General features: G+C 36.4%; 2 protein-coding genes across 2 annotated transcripts; one reads left to right on the plus strand and one right to left on the minus strand.

Annotated features, from left to right (window-relative positions):
- Positions 1 to 201: 201 nt before the first annotated feature.
- On the plus strand, positions 202 to 8743 carry LOC143620874 (serine/threonine-protein kinase BSK1-like). The gene is made up of 9 exons (XM_077092458.1): positions 202 to 489; positions 1812 to 1947; positions 2590 to 2723; positions 2819 to 2924; positions 4442 to 4527; positions 4596 to 4784; positions 5395 to 5559; positions 5639 to 5752; positions 8383 to 8743. The coding sequence occupies exons 1-9, from the start codon at positions 202 to 204 to the stop codon at positions 8623 to 8625; spliced, it is 1461 nt and encodes a 486-aa protein (XP_076948573.1). The 3' UTR covers positions 8626 to 8743.
- A 2035-nt stretch (positions 8744 to 10778) lies between these two features.
- On the minus strand, positions 10779 to 14750 carry LOC143620875 (ATP-dependent zinc metalloprotease FTSH, chloroplastic-like). The gene is made up of 5 exons (XM_077092459.1): positions 13461 to 14750; positions 12206 to 12452; positions 11460 to 11643; positions 11209 to 11380; positions 10779 to 11122 (listed from the first exon to the last, which is right to left on the minus strand). The coding sequence occupies exons 1-5, from the start codon at positions 14745 to 14747 to the stop codon at positions 10901 to 10903; spliced, it is 2112 nt and encodes a 703-aa protein (XP_076948574.1). The 5' UTR covers positions 14748 to 14750; the 3' UTR covers positions 10779 to 10900.
- Positions 14751 to 14913: the final 163 nt, after the last annotated feature.

A 14913-nucleotide genomic window follows, 5' to 3' on the forward strand; every position in this document is an offset into this window, starting at 1 on the left:
ACGAGTGCATACATTCACATTCACATTCACATTCACACTCTAAAACTTTTTATTTCTACAAAATCTGTCATCTTTCTTACTCCTCTCTCATCATTCCCCAAACCCCCAAAAAAATCCCATCTTTTTCAATCACCCTTTTCTTGAAATGGCTGTTCTTGACTGATTTCACCAAAAGCAACTATTTGTATTCCAATTGGCAAAATGGGTTGTTGTAATTCTTGTTTTTCTAAAGAACCCAGATCAGAAAACCCGCCGTCCAACGGAAAGGCGGCGGCTTTCGCCGGAGATAACGGCGGCGTGCCGGTGTTTTCAGAGTATTCGTTGGTGGACTTAAAAGGGGCGACTAATAATTTTAGTGCGGAGTTTATTGTGTCCGAAAGCGGTGAGAAGGCGCCGAATGTTGTGTATAAGGGGAGGCTGCAGAATCGGAGGTGGATTGCGGTGAAGAAGTTCTCGAAAATGGCGTGGCCCGATCCGAAACAGTTTGCGGTATGCGTTTGGGGGTTAGGGTTTTGTTGGGGATTTTGGAATTTGGGGTTAGGGTTTACTGTTGTGTGGGTGTGATTTGAGTGGCATTTTGTGGGTAGTTAGGTTTTTGGGTAATTGGGCATTTGGGGGATAATGTTTTAGGTTTTACTGTTGTACCGAGCTGACACAAAATGGGTACTGGCACCGGTATTCATTTTTTCGTGTTTATGGTAGTATCGGTACCGTTACCGGTAACATTCTGTGTTGGTATTTTCAATGGTACCGGTAGTAGCGAACAGAAGAATTCGGAGCAATATTCGGGTACTGGTACAGGTTTTTTTATTACTTGAATGTTTTTTGGGTTTACTGTTGTACCGACCAAACACAATCGGTGCCTGTACCGGCATTCTTTTTTTATGTATTTGGTATTGGTACCGGTACCATCTTGTTTCGGTATTTTAAATGGTAGTGGTACCAAACAGAAGAATTCAGTACAATAGTCGGCATACGGTTTTACTGTTGAGTGGGTGTGTTTTGAATGGCATTTTGTGGGTAGTTAGGTGTTTGGTTAATTGGGTATTTGGGTGCTTGTGGTTTGTGATTTGTGATTACTTGAATGTTTTATGGCTTACTGTTTTACCGACTTGGTGGGGGTATTCTTTTTTTTTTATGTATTCAGTATCGGTACCATTCTGTTTCGGTGTTTTCAACGGTACCGGTACCGAACAGAAGAATTTGGAACGATAATTGGTATATGTTTTTACTTGTTTTCGGTATCGGTAGTCTTGTGTGGTTCTGTTTTGAATGGCATTATGAGGTTGATTAGGTTTGCTATTGTGTGGTTTTGTTTTGAATGGCGAGAACCACATAACACTTGTATCTGTTGTTGTAATTGTGATTGATAAGGCGGTTATGTAACCACACAACCACATCTCTTTCACTCTTCTACTATATCTAGCATGCACGGCATATAAGTGCCTATATGGTACTCACAGTTCTCTACTTTATTAGATGGACTGTCTTACAAACGGTTAATATTGATTAGTATAATCACAACTCGGTTCATATAGACTAATTTGGACTTGTTAGACTACAATACGAATTACTAATTTATAGGATATAATTACTAAGTTCTCTTTAATCAGAAATTTGCCAACAATTTCGAAGAAGCTATGTTAATCTAAATGCCAAAAACACCATCATAAATAGCATCTTTTATTTTGTTGAAATCACTCTTTCATGCTAAGTGTAATGTTGTTTTTTTGTTATGAAATTCGATAGCTTTTTTCATGTTATTTAGTAGAATTGATAATTGTTAGTATCTTATATTTTTGTTTTGTAAGGATGAAGCATGGGGTGTTGGCAAACTGAGGCATAAGAGGGTGGCAAATTTGATTGGTTATTGCTGTGACGGGGACGAAAGGCTACTTGTTGCCGAGTATATGCCTAATGATACTCTAGCCAAACATTTATTTCACTGTATGTTTTCATATTTATAATATTATTTTATTTTTCTCCAATATTTATTTTCAAAATGTGTCATGCTCAAACTTCTATTTATTCACTTATGTGTCATGTTCGTTTAACTTTAACGGAACAACCGATTGGACATGAACAATTAAATGAACAAGGTTTTCTTGTTCGTATTTGTTTGTTAAGAAAATGAATATGTTTGTGTTCATTGATGTTTGTTTGTTGGTAATTTAAACGAACGATTCATGAACATAAATGAATGAACATAAGTGAACGTAGATGACCGGACATGACTGAGCTAACAATAATTTAAAGTAGATGTGAATATTAATGTGTTAGGCGCTAAAAGTTAATAAAACTAGAATAAATTGTAATGGTCTAAAAACTTTAAATGGATATATTAACGAATGCAAATAAATATAGTGATATGTATACTAACAAACATAATTGAGCGTAAAGCGAATGTCAACAAACGTAAATGAATGTAAGTGAGTGAACATAAATGAACGAATGAGACATGCGTTCGTGTTTGTTTGTTTTTTAACTAAATAAACAAAAAGTTATATTCATGTTTGTTTTGCAAACACTATTAACACATTGATTACTGTGTATTTTTTTAAATGGATATTTCTTTGATATATTTTAAAGGGGAGAATCAAACAATCGAATGGGCGATGCGTTTACGTGTTGCTTTGTGTATTGCTGAAGCATTGGATTACTGCAGTACTGAAGGCCGTCCTTTGTATCATGATTTGAATGCATATAGAGTTCTCTTTGATGAGGTGCTGTAGTTTTTCTTATTTATATATTAGCAATGTGTTCTGTGTATTAAAAAATTATATATTTAAACTGATAACTCGATTTGAATATGTGACAGAATGGTGATCCACGGCTTTCTTGTTTTGGTTTGATGAAAAATAGCCGGGATGGAAAAAGTTACAGCACAAATCTTGCATACACTCCTCCCGAGTATCTAAGAAATGGTACATGGTTTCAAACTTACAATAATTTTGTTGTGTGTACATATATGTATATATTTCGTAAGAGTTTAAGAATTTTGTTCTGTCAATAAATTGTTTTAAACTACCATGCAAAGGATCTTTCTGAAAAGTTATATACTTTTATAAATTGTATAATTAATTTTGTTGCAGCAATTTTTTACTGTTTCTGCAAGTATGATTATTTTGACCACTAAATGATCAGAAAATTATAGTTATAGCAATTTTTGTAACAATGTTTTAGGGGTGTGAGTATATGACACGACATGAACAACACGAAATTCTTGGGTTTGAGGTTTGGCATATTAGTATATATAGGCGTGGGTAACTTTCGGGTCAAGCTTGTTTAGCTAAACGGGTCTTGTTTGTGTCAACCTGACGGGTTCATGGATTGATCTGTTTAACCCATTTACTTTTTTTAAATGTGTTTTATGTTATAAACTAAATTAGTTGGATATTTTGCCAATATTTAAAACTTAAATGAAAATTTGACATAAGATTTTATAATAAAAATGTAACTCAATTTATATTAAAGTATTACTTTGTGGGAAAAAATAAAAAGTTCTGGTTAAACGGGTCATGTTTGTGTCACCTTGTGAATATCTGTGTCATGTTCTGGTCATGTCTTGCACGATTTTCAGGTTTGGATTCCTGTCAATTTTTTCGGTTCGTTTAGGGCTGGTCTTGCCAACTCATGAACACGAGTCGTTTAGCATTTCTACATTTTTCTTGGATTTCGTAAATAATTAATATTAGGCAAATTGGAAAAAAATAATCCCAATTGGCCGATAATAATCCCAACTTTAAAAAATCACTATCGGCGGTTCCAACTTTCAACTATTTTTGTCCCAATGGACCTCTGTTAAAAAAAACTTTATGCCGTTAAGTTTTTTCCCGAGTTTCAAACCGATGTTTTAGGACTTTTGATTGAAAGAACGATATGAGTCGACCGATTTAAAACTTATCTTGATACGGTTATCCAAGCAACGAAACAATGCTTCAATTTGGGTTTTTGAATTTCCAATTAACAAAAAATCAAGTCATCTGTATCACCTTTTCGAGATATGTTTTACATCAGTCGAATCGTATAGTTCTTCTGATCAAAAGCCCTAAAACATCCGTTTGAAACTCGGGAAAAAACAGAACGGCGTTAAGTTTTTTTAACGAGGTCCATTGAGACAAAAATAGCTGAAAGTTGGGACCGCTGGTAGTGATTTTTAAAGTTGGGATTATTATCGGCCAATACACAAAAGTTGGGATTATTATTTCCAATTTGCCATAGTATTATCATATGTAATCTCCAAAACTATCATCAAAATAATAATTCATTTTTCATTCAATAAAGCTGTTTGGTTGGCTGTAAACACTTTTGATGACCTTAAAACCATACAACATGTAATCTCCAAATTAACACTTTCACATAAATGAGTTGAAATCACTACCCCTTTTGATAGTTATATGCATTGTTGCCTGATAATTATGCTTTTTTCTGTCTCTAATAGGAAGAGTTACACCCGAAAGCGTTAGTTTTAGCTTCGGGACCGTTCTTTTGGATCTTCTGAGTGGAAAACATATTCCTCCAAGTCACGTAAGCAAGTCTAATACACTAATTAACTTTTATAATCTAATTATTTGGACTTTTGATGTTTGTTGCAGGCGCTTGAAATGATTCGTGGCAAAAACATTCTTTTATTGATGGATTCGCATTTGGAGGGAAACTTTTCAACCGAAGAAGCAACCGTTGTTTTTGATCTCGCTTCGCGTTGCTTGCAATATGAACCAAGGGAACGACCTAATACTAAAGAACTTGTTGCAACGCTTGCTCCGCTACAGAACAAACCGGATGTCAGTAACTACTTTCATTCTTGTTTTTGAATAATTGATTTTTATTGAGCATAACTAGGGGTGCAAATGAGCTGAAGCGAGCTCGGGCTTGTTTAGGCTTGCGCTCGGCTCGTTTTACTTAAGTGAGCTTGGGCTCGAGCAAGGATTGTTGCCTTGTATATAGCTTTTATTTTAGAGCTCGGCTCGTGAATATTATATTCAGACTTGGGCTTGTCTTTTGCTATTTATTATTCATTTAGGTTATTAATTTGTATATTTTTATTCATCTTACATATTTGTGACTATAAATTTTGAATATAATATATTATTTATTTACTATTATCATAATTTTATAGTAGTAATTATATAATATATGTTATATTAAATACAATTGTTTAGGTAAGATGCTCGTGTAAGTTCGTGAGCCGGGCTGGGCTCGAGATTGTTAATTGAATGAGTCTTAATAAAATCTCTAGCTCATTTAAGCTTGGTATGGTCAAGCCGGCCCGGCCCATTTTGACGCATAAACTACCAATTATGGCTTGCTACCAAAACCACCTTTATATGCATACAATCTCATTTATGGCAGTTGTCAGAGTCAATAGTAAATTAAGAATATATACATTTGTAGGTCCCGTCTTATCAAATGCTCGGGATCCCAAAACACGAAGAAGCACCATCCACACCTCCACATCCGCTTTCGCCAATGGGTGATGCATGTTCAAGGATGGATCTGACAGCCATTCACCAGATATTAGTCATGACACATTATAAAGATGATGAAGGCACTAATGAGGTTAATCCAGTTTAAACATTTGATTTAGTTGAATGTTTTGTTTCATGATCCTGATGTTTATGTTTTGATGTTTTTTTAGCTTTCGTTTCAAGAGTGGACCCAACAAATGAGGGATATGTTGGAGGCGAGGAAGCGTGGGGATTTAGCATTTCGTGATAAAGATTTTAGAACCGCAATTGATTGTTATTCTCAGGTACTTATTATGGCTTTCATATGCACCCCTAAGAACTTACATTATATCATATTTACCCAACAAAATGTAACAATCTGAACACTTAAGGTTTCATTTTTACTGAAATCATTGAATAAAATGACTATTATACCCTTCTCTTTCTCCTTGCGGTTTAACTAGGGGTGGCAAATGGGTTGGGTTGGGTCGAAACGGGTTAGGGTCGAAACGGATTAGGGTCGGAATGGGTCAACTAAAAAAAGGGTTGTTTTGGTTCGGGTCGGAATGGGTCAAGGTCGGAACGGGTCAAACGGGTTGGATCAGTTTTTTTTTTTAAGAACGAGGACAACGGCGCAAACGTTTTAGTTTTTTTACATTTTTCGCTTTTGATTTAAATTTTGAGTTATGATTTTTTTATTAATTTTTTTGAATTTTTTTGGGAGGGGTTTTTAAAAACCCCTCCCAAAAAAATTCAAAAAAATTAATAAAAAAATCATAACTCAAAATTTAAATCAAAAGCGAAAAATGTAAAAAAACTAAAACGTTTGCGCCGTTGTCCTCGTTCTTAAAAAAAACGAGAAATGAACTGAAACCGAAAGCTGACGAAAACGAAACATAAACCAAAATCGAACCGAATTAATCAAAACCGAAGATCAATCTAAACGAAACTGAAACAGAACAGAAATGAAACTGAAAAAACAGACAACGAAACAAAAAGGCGAAAACGAAACCGACCAAAAACAAACAAAAGAAACCGAAACCCAACCCGTCCAGTGCTCCGAAACTGACCAAAAAGAAACAAAGGATACCGAAACCCAACCCATCCAATGCGAAAGCTCATGTCGGCTCGAAACCTAAATCGAACTCGTTCCAATCCAAAACCCGTTTCAACCCGAGCTTGCCACATTTCCTTAAGACACTAATCTATATGGACCCATTTCTTTATTGTCGATCCATTTTGACCCGAAAATAAGGTGGAATTTTAAGTGACCCATTTTGACCCATCTTATTAAAATCTATGACCCAAACCAACCCATATGATTTTTAAAACAACCCAAATTGACCCATTTGAAATGGTTTGGGTCAAGATTGCCACCTCTAGGTTTAACCTTATATAACATTAAATCCTTGTACTAGAGAAGGGTCTGTATGCCAAAATTTGAAAATGGATATATTTGATTGTAATTGTTAATTGGGTCAATATGATAAGTTTTGAAGAGTGTATGTTAAAATTCATGTAAATGGGTTGATTTGGGTTATGTTTCAACTCAAAACGGGTCAAATAAAATTTTCGTTTACAAATATTAATATCATATACCCCACAAAAAACACTTAAAATTTCATTTTTACCCATTTTTTGAGTACAATAATCATTATACCCTCTCTTTCTTCTTACACTTTAACCTTATAACATAGATCTTTACTTAAGCGAATGGTATTAATGTCGAAAATATAAAAACGGGTATAGTTGATATCATATTGTTAGTTGGGTGAATATAAGTTTTGAGGGGTATGTATGAAATTATCTTTTCTATAATATTTTGATCTTCTGAACATAAAATAGTTGTACTTTTTTTTATAATTTGTAGCTTTTCAAATACTATATCTGTTGTTAATTAGTTGAAAATTCATGTAAATGGGTCGATTTGGGCTATGTTTAAACTCAACCGGGTCAAATAAGTTACTTTGTCTAAAAGATTAATATTAAATATACCCACTCAAAACACTTAAAACTTTCATGTTTACTCATTTCATTGAATACAATCCCAACTTTTGTGTATTGGCAGATAATAATCCCAACTTTAAAAATCCCTACCATCGGTCCCAACTTTCAACTATTTTTGCCTCGATGGACCTCTGTTAAAAAACACTTGGCGCCGTTAAGTTTTTTCCTGAGTTTCAAACCGATGTTTTAGGGATTTTGATCGGAAGAACGATACAATTCGGCCGATGTAAAACTTATCTCGAAACGGTTATCCAAGCGACCAAACAATGTTTCAATTCGGGTGTTTAAATTTCCAATTAACAAAAATCAAGTCATTTGAATCACTGTTTCGAGATAAGTTTTACATCGGTCGAATCGTATCGTTCTTCCGATCAAAAGCCCTAAAACGTCGGTTTGAAACTCGGGGAAAAAACATAACAGCGTTAAGTGTTTTTAACGGAAGTCCATTGAGACAAAAATAGTTGAAAGTTGGGACCGTTGGTAGTGATTTTCAAAGTTGGGATTACTATCGGCCAATACACAAAAGTTGGGATTATTTATTTCCAATTTGCGTAAATTTAATCCTTATAAAGTATAACCTTGCATAAGAGAAGGGTATTATGTCAAATAAGAAAATGGGTATATTTGATAATTGAAAGTATAATTGTTATTTTGGTAAATATGATAAGCTTTAAGGGGTTTATATGAGATTATCTTTTTTTTTAAATAATGTGGTTTTCTAAAGAAAAAAGTGGTCCTTTTTTACTAATTTGTGGTTTTCTTCATTAGAACGAGAACCACATAAAGAACTTGTATGTTGTGCATTAATGATTTTATGAGATAATAACCGTCTTTTGTATAACTCTGAGCCAGAGGTATAAGTGCATTATGGGATATGTAAACCATTTTTTTAAGGGTTGACCAATATCTTTTTGACTTTAATGTGCAGTTCATCGATGTTGGTACTATGATATCACCAACCGTGTACGCAAGGCGCAGCCTCTGCCACCTCATGTGTGACCAACCCGACGCAGCTCTTCGTGACGCGATGCAAGCACAGTGCGTGTACCCTGATTGGTCGACTGCATTTTACATGCAGGCTGTTGCACTTGCCAAGCTGGACATGCAGAAAGACGCAGTTGATATGTTGAATGAAGCTGCGACTCTTGAAGACAAAAAACGCCCCAAATGATTATAGTATGTTTTCCTATGTTGTAAGCATGTCATGATTATTATTATTGTGGTTAAGTAGTAGCTGTGGGGATGAATAACCTGCCTTCTTTTATTTATTTATTTTTAATTTTTGTTTTTTTGATCTGGATTGTGTGAGAAGGAAGTAAACTTGTACATTGATTTATTAAACTTATGGTTATATAAGTAGTGTGGAATTTAGGGGGTGTACTAGTGTAGAGTGATGTTCTCGGTATGCAACCGAACATCACCATCGAGGCTACTTGGTATAAGAGGGTCCCTTTATGCTAAAGATCAACTATTCGATCCTCACAATGGGGCATTAGGTGAATTTAACGGATGTAGTTCGTGTGATTAAAAAGTTAATATTAAGATTTACTAATACGAACAACGAAAACATCATTATCATCATCATCATCGTACTCGGTATATCCTACCAATAGCAAAGCTATGGTAGAGTCTGAGAAGGGTAAGATGTAGACAGTCTTATCTCTACTTTATATGAATAGAGAGGCTGTTTCTAGTGAGACCCCTGGCTCGATAGTGGTTTTGCATCAAGCCTTGGACATAAAGCACATAACACTCAACCGTCAGGACCTCAGCCGATTGGTGCATATACCCTTGTCTTTCGGCTATCAACACCACCACATGATGTCTGATTAACCTTTCGCCGTTTTTAACGCTATTTTCACGAAATTAGTAAAATAACATCAAGATTAGAGCAATTTCACTTTTGCCCACCCAAGGGCCCACGCATATATGCATTATATGCGCGCACCGCAAACAGGGCATCAAACAACGAAAACATGGCACTTCTAAATCTATACCTTGAAAGTAACTTTGTGAATCACTTGTATAGCTATGTAGTAAAGTTTGCTTAAGCAATACAAAACGCTGTCGTATCTAAGGAATATGGTGTTCGATGCAAGTCGTTTTGAATAACTGCAAGTATCCTGTAAAAGCCTGGACTTAATAGACGTTAAATGTCGTCGCCAATTTTTAAAATCATAACCTTTTTGAGATTGAGGTTAAAAAGAAAACTTGATTTATATGACAAAACTGATTACAGTAAAGTAGCAGACAAACAGACAACTAGCTACGTCGCAATCCCCTTTTGGATAGCGAACTCGATGACAAAATCCCACCTATCTTTGTCTTCTCAGTTTAACATATTTTGGAGCAACACAAATTCATTTCAGGCAGCCGAGTCAAAAAGGAAATAATGCAAGCAATCTGTCGTAACATGTGTTGGTGTATCTAGAGGGCGCGTAATGGGAGAGTCAAAAAGAAAATAATTCAAGCAATTTGCCATAACATGTGTTCGTATATCGTAGACTATAAATATTTTGCATTCAAGCTACCATTACATTATATATATATATAGATAAAGCCAAGGTGTCACAAAGAAGCTTTCTGTTTTTCTTTTAGGTTTTTTGTTTAGAGGGATTGCAAATATATTCTAATAGTCAGGTGGTGGTCGTTAAGTTTGTTAACTTGGTGTTATTGTGGTAGGTGCGCAAGTTCAAGTCCTTGCTGTTGCATCAGCCAATTTTTTTTTTTATTTAAATTATACTTGGTAATAATTATTCTTATAGGCATTGATAAAAAAGATTTTTAATACATTTCTTATAGACATTGTATTTATCATCGTTATAATTTTAAATTTGCTTATTAAGTTATTCTTAATACATTTCTTAGGCTTACTAATTTATATTAATGATTTAGTTTCAATACTGTCAACTCAGACCGAAATTGCGTTGTTTTAAAGCGCCAATGAGCAGATTTTCTTAATGTAATTATTTTTTGGTTTGGTTTCAGTGCTGTAACCCAGTATCAACCGAATTTGTGTCGTTTTGTCACCACAACGCACGTTTCTTGTTTTTTTTTTAGTATATTTAAGCGTTGACGAATTTGGTTTTTTTTTTTTTGTTGACTACACCATCAGCCTGGCACGACACAACACGCCAGGAGTATTAGCTAGTTAAGTTATAGGTGTGAAATACATCAAAAATTTAATTTATAAGACAGTGTCAGTGGTGTACTTTAAAATTTGATTGATTGATTGTATGCAAGTTGCTAGTGCTCTTTTCTTTCATTATCACCCTCACTAAAAAATAATTATTATAACTTGAAAAAAAAAGTAGAAATACTACAACTATCATGAAAAAAAGAGTTAATTTTACAATTTTCAAAATATTTAGAGTGAGTATATACTTTCATAACTATAATCAAGTTTGTGCAAACACTAGATTACACACATAAAAGAGTGTTTGAATCTAGGCAATGTAGAGTTCGGCTTTTCCATCAATGAAAAGGCTCATGAACTCTTCACCGTCAACCGTTTCTTTCTCGATTAGGAGTTGAGACAACTTGTGCAAGATGTCAATATGTGTTGTGATGATAGTCGTCGCCCTCTCGTATGCCCGTTCAACGAGTTCCCTCACTTCTGCATCTACGATATCCGCGGTTGCCATCGAATAATCTTTCTGGGACGACATCTGAAAAATCATTTCGATATTAGAAACCAAAATATTTGCAACTAAAATCCAAAATAAAAATAAAAATAAAAATAAAAAACCAGTACCTGTTGTCCCAAGAACGGGTTACCACCACCACCACCTATTGCCACCTGGCCGATCTTTTTGCTGAACCCAAACCTCTCAACCATTTGCCTTGCCACACGCGATACTTGCATGAAATCGTTTGATGCTCCGGTTGTAACATTTTCTTTTCCAAAAATAACCTCCTCAGCAACCCTGGATGCAAATGCATAATTTTTTTTTCCTAAAAAGTGAATGAAAAAGGACGATTTTGCCCCTGGAGTGAGTGGTATACCTGCCACCAAGAGCGACTGCCATTTGGTTTTCAAGGTAACTTCTGCTGTATAAACCAGACTCGAGTCTTTCTTCACTAGGGGCAAAAAAGGTAAGACCACCGGCTTGACCACGAGGAATGATGGATATCTTTGCTACCGGATCATACTCTGGCATCAAGGCACCAACTAGTGCATGACCAGCCTCTGCAAAATTAGTACACAATTTTCATGCTTAGCAAAATGACTAAAATACCCTTGTGCACCAGAAAACTAAGATCGTTAGTTATAATTATGACATCAGGCAACAAAAAACTTCAAAAGTTTCTATATAACGATAAACTGGCTGCATGGCATATACCATTTTTTCCTTAGCAAAATGTCTAAAATACCCTTTTTGTGCATCAAAAACATAAGAACAACCGTCGAAGCGTAAATAGACAACTGACGAATAGATAATTTTATCATGACAATATGACATGTTTTCAACGCAAACAATGCAATTTCTTATGACGATTGACAAACACAGAGCGTGGAAGATGATTCATGTTAGGTTACCATAATATGCAAAATGTCTAAAATACCCTTTTGCAGCAAAGTGAAGAGTATATGTTTGGTTACCATGATACGAAAAAATGTCTAAAATACCCTTTTTGCAGAAAAGTGGAAAGACAAATATACGTTTGGTTACTATGATATACAAAATGTCTAAACTACCCTTTTGTGAAAAAGTGGAAAGAAGATTAGAAGAGTATATATGTGTGGTTACCATGATATGCAACAAGCTTCTTTTTCTCTTCAGAGACGACTGCGTTTTTCTTCTCGGGCCCCGCAATGATCCTCTCGAGAGCATCCGCTATCTCATCTTTGCTTATTTCCTTGAGTTCACGTCTAGCGGCAAGAATGGCGGCTTCATTCATCAGGTTCTGCAAATCAGCTCCGGTGAATCCTGGGGTCCGCCTAGCAATCTTATCAAAATCCACATCTTTTGCAAGCGCCTTTCCCCTTGAGTGCACCTGTCACATATAACAAAGTTACATTGCATCTTAACATGTGTAAATTGACGATAATACCCTTGGAAGATAACAAGAACCGGAATCTTTTAACCAGAATCAATGTCATTGCCATCTAATAACTAATGAGGATGACAACAGGCACATAAGTGATTATAGCTTCACATTAGTATCGCTATCGCGGTCCCAGTGAATCATTAATGCTAATCAGATTCATGCAACTTTTGGTTAACACATGCAGCATTTAAACAAGCCGAGCCGGTTTCTTAACGAGCTGAAATGTGAGCTCGATCCAGCTCGTTTTATTTTTTACGTTTTTAGAATTATATATTTTTCACATATATTGTGATACGAAACCAGTTATTCAGCAAAAATAGGAGTAGTGGGGCAGTTTAATAACTGTTAATTAGGATTAGTATTTATAATATGTTCTGCATTTATTTTGAGATGTCGATGTTTATGTTATAAAATTAGGGTTTTAATCCTTGTAATTGGAGATCAAGCCTATCTCGAATGTGGCTATTTATCTTCGTTCCAGTAATTTAAAGTTTCAGTTTCTATCATATTCATATAAACAAAAACTAAAAATAACATTTGTAACATACACATAATGCAGAATTTATAAACTACAGAATTCACAAAATTGTAATATTAAAATTTGGATTATAATTTATATATATTAAGATTTGGGATTTACTTTTAAACGAGAACTTCCAATATTAAGAGAAATGCTTTTTTTCATTAAAAAATGGCATACGGCTTTAAGTCATGCACATACACGCACACATAAATTTGTGGCTTTAACTTAAACGATCCAGCTAACGAGTAAGCCACAAGCCAAGTTGACCTTGACTCGGACTCAGCTCGTTTACAGACCGGCCAGCTCGGCTCGTTTACAAACCGAGCCAGAGTAAATGAGCCTATTTCGAGCTAGCCATGAGAATTTGAACAGCCCTAAACACATCTACGATTCGTTCGTCACGTTAAATTAATAACAAAAGATGGTCAAACCTGAAGAATCTTGACTCTACCAGCAACATCGGGCCGGTCAACCGTCACCTGCCGATCAAACCTTCCCGGTCTCAACAAAGCCGAATCAAGCACATCAGGCCGGTTAGTAGCAGCCAAAACAATAACACCCGAGTTCCCCGAAAACCCATCCATTTCCGTCAACAACTGGTTAATCGTCTGCTCCCGTTCATCATTCCCACCTCCTAAACCCGCCCCTCTTTGCCTCCCAACCGCATCAATCTCATCAATAAACACAATACAAGGCGCCTTCGACTTCGCCTTCTCAAACAAATCCCGAACCCTAGACGCACCCACACCCACAAACAATTCCACAAACTCAGACGCTGCACACGAGAAAAACGGCACCCCAGCCTCACCCGCCACAGCCCGCGCCAAAAGCGTCTTCCCCGTCCCAGGCGGACCCACTAACAAGCACCCTTTCGGAATCTTAGCACCTAAAGCCGTATACTTATCCGGATTCTTCAAAAAATCCACAACTTCCTGCAACTCCAGCTTCGCCTGATCCGCCCCCGCCACGTCAGCAAACGACACCCCGGTTTCAGGAACTTCCTGAAACTTGGACTTCGACCGACCGAAATCCATGGGCCCGCCAAGCCCACCGGGCCCACCCGCCCCGCCCTGCGACCGTCTAAACAAGAAAAACAAACCCCCAAATGCCAACAAAGGAAACAACAAATTCCCAATAAACCCGAGCAACCCGTTCGTCGCCTCGCCTTCCGACACCGAAATATCCACCCCATTCATCGCCAAAATATCGATAAGGTCCGGATCATTCGGGACCACCACAGACGCTCTCCGACCGTCCGTGGCTGTTAACTGCAACACACCCCCATCTTTACTAAACCTAACCCTCTCAACTTTACCCTTTTTGACAGCATTCAAGAACTCGCTGTACCGCCATTGACTACCCTCAGGAAGGTCATTACTTGAGGGTTTTGGTGCAGTAAGAAGGTTTGATTGTGCAAAAGGAGACGAATTGGTTGATGGGTTTTGTTTAACTAGTTCAGTCTGAAGTGGGTTTTGAATGGGAGGCGGTAATTGTGAGTCTGTGTCAGCTAAGGCTTGAATTGGTGTCCCAATTGAGGATGAAAATAATAAAGCGGCGGCGGCGGCTAAAGTGGCTTTTGATTGGATGGATGAATTGGGTTTTTGGTTGAGGATTGATTTGGGGATAATGAGCTTAAATTGGGGTTTTCTTGAGGGTTTGTGGGTTGAAAGCAAGATTTTAGAGCCTAAGAAATTGGTGGAGAGAATGGTGGAAGCCATTGATGAGGATTTGAAGGTTTTTGGTGAATTGGGTGTTTAAATAATGGTGTAAAGATTGAATATTTGAATGGAATTGAGGGATCAATATGTGAAGGATGATGGGGTTTCATGCAGCAATGGAAGCCATAGGTTTTGATTAGTTGAGTGATGGATTGGGTTGCATCTA

This window comes from Bidens hawaiensis, unplaced genomic scaffold (assembly GCF_021521415.1).
Source record: "Bidens hawaiensis isolate Kalapana, Puna unplaced genomic scaffold, B.hawaiensis_p1.1 tig00002717_1, whole genome shotgun sequence".
NCBI classification, from domain to species: Eukaryota; Viridiplantae; Streptophyta; class Magnoliopsida; order Asterales; family Asteraceae; genus Bidens; species Bidens hawaiensis.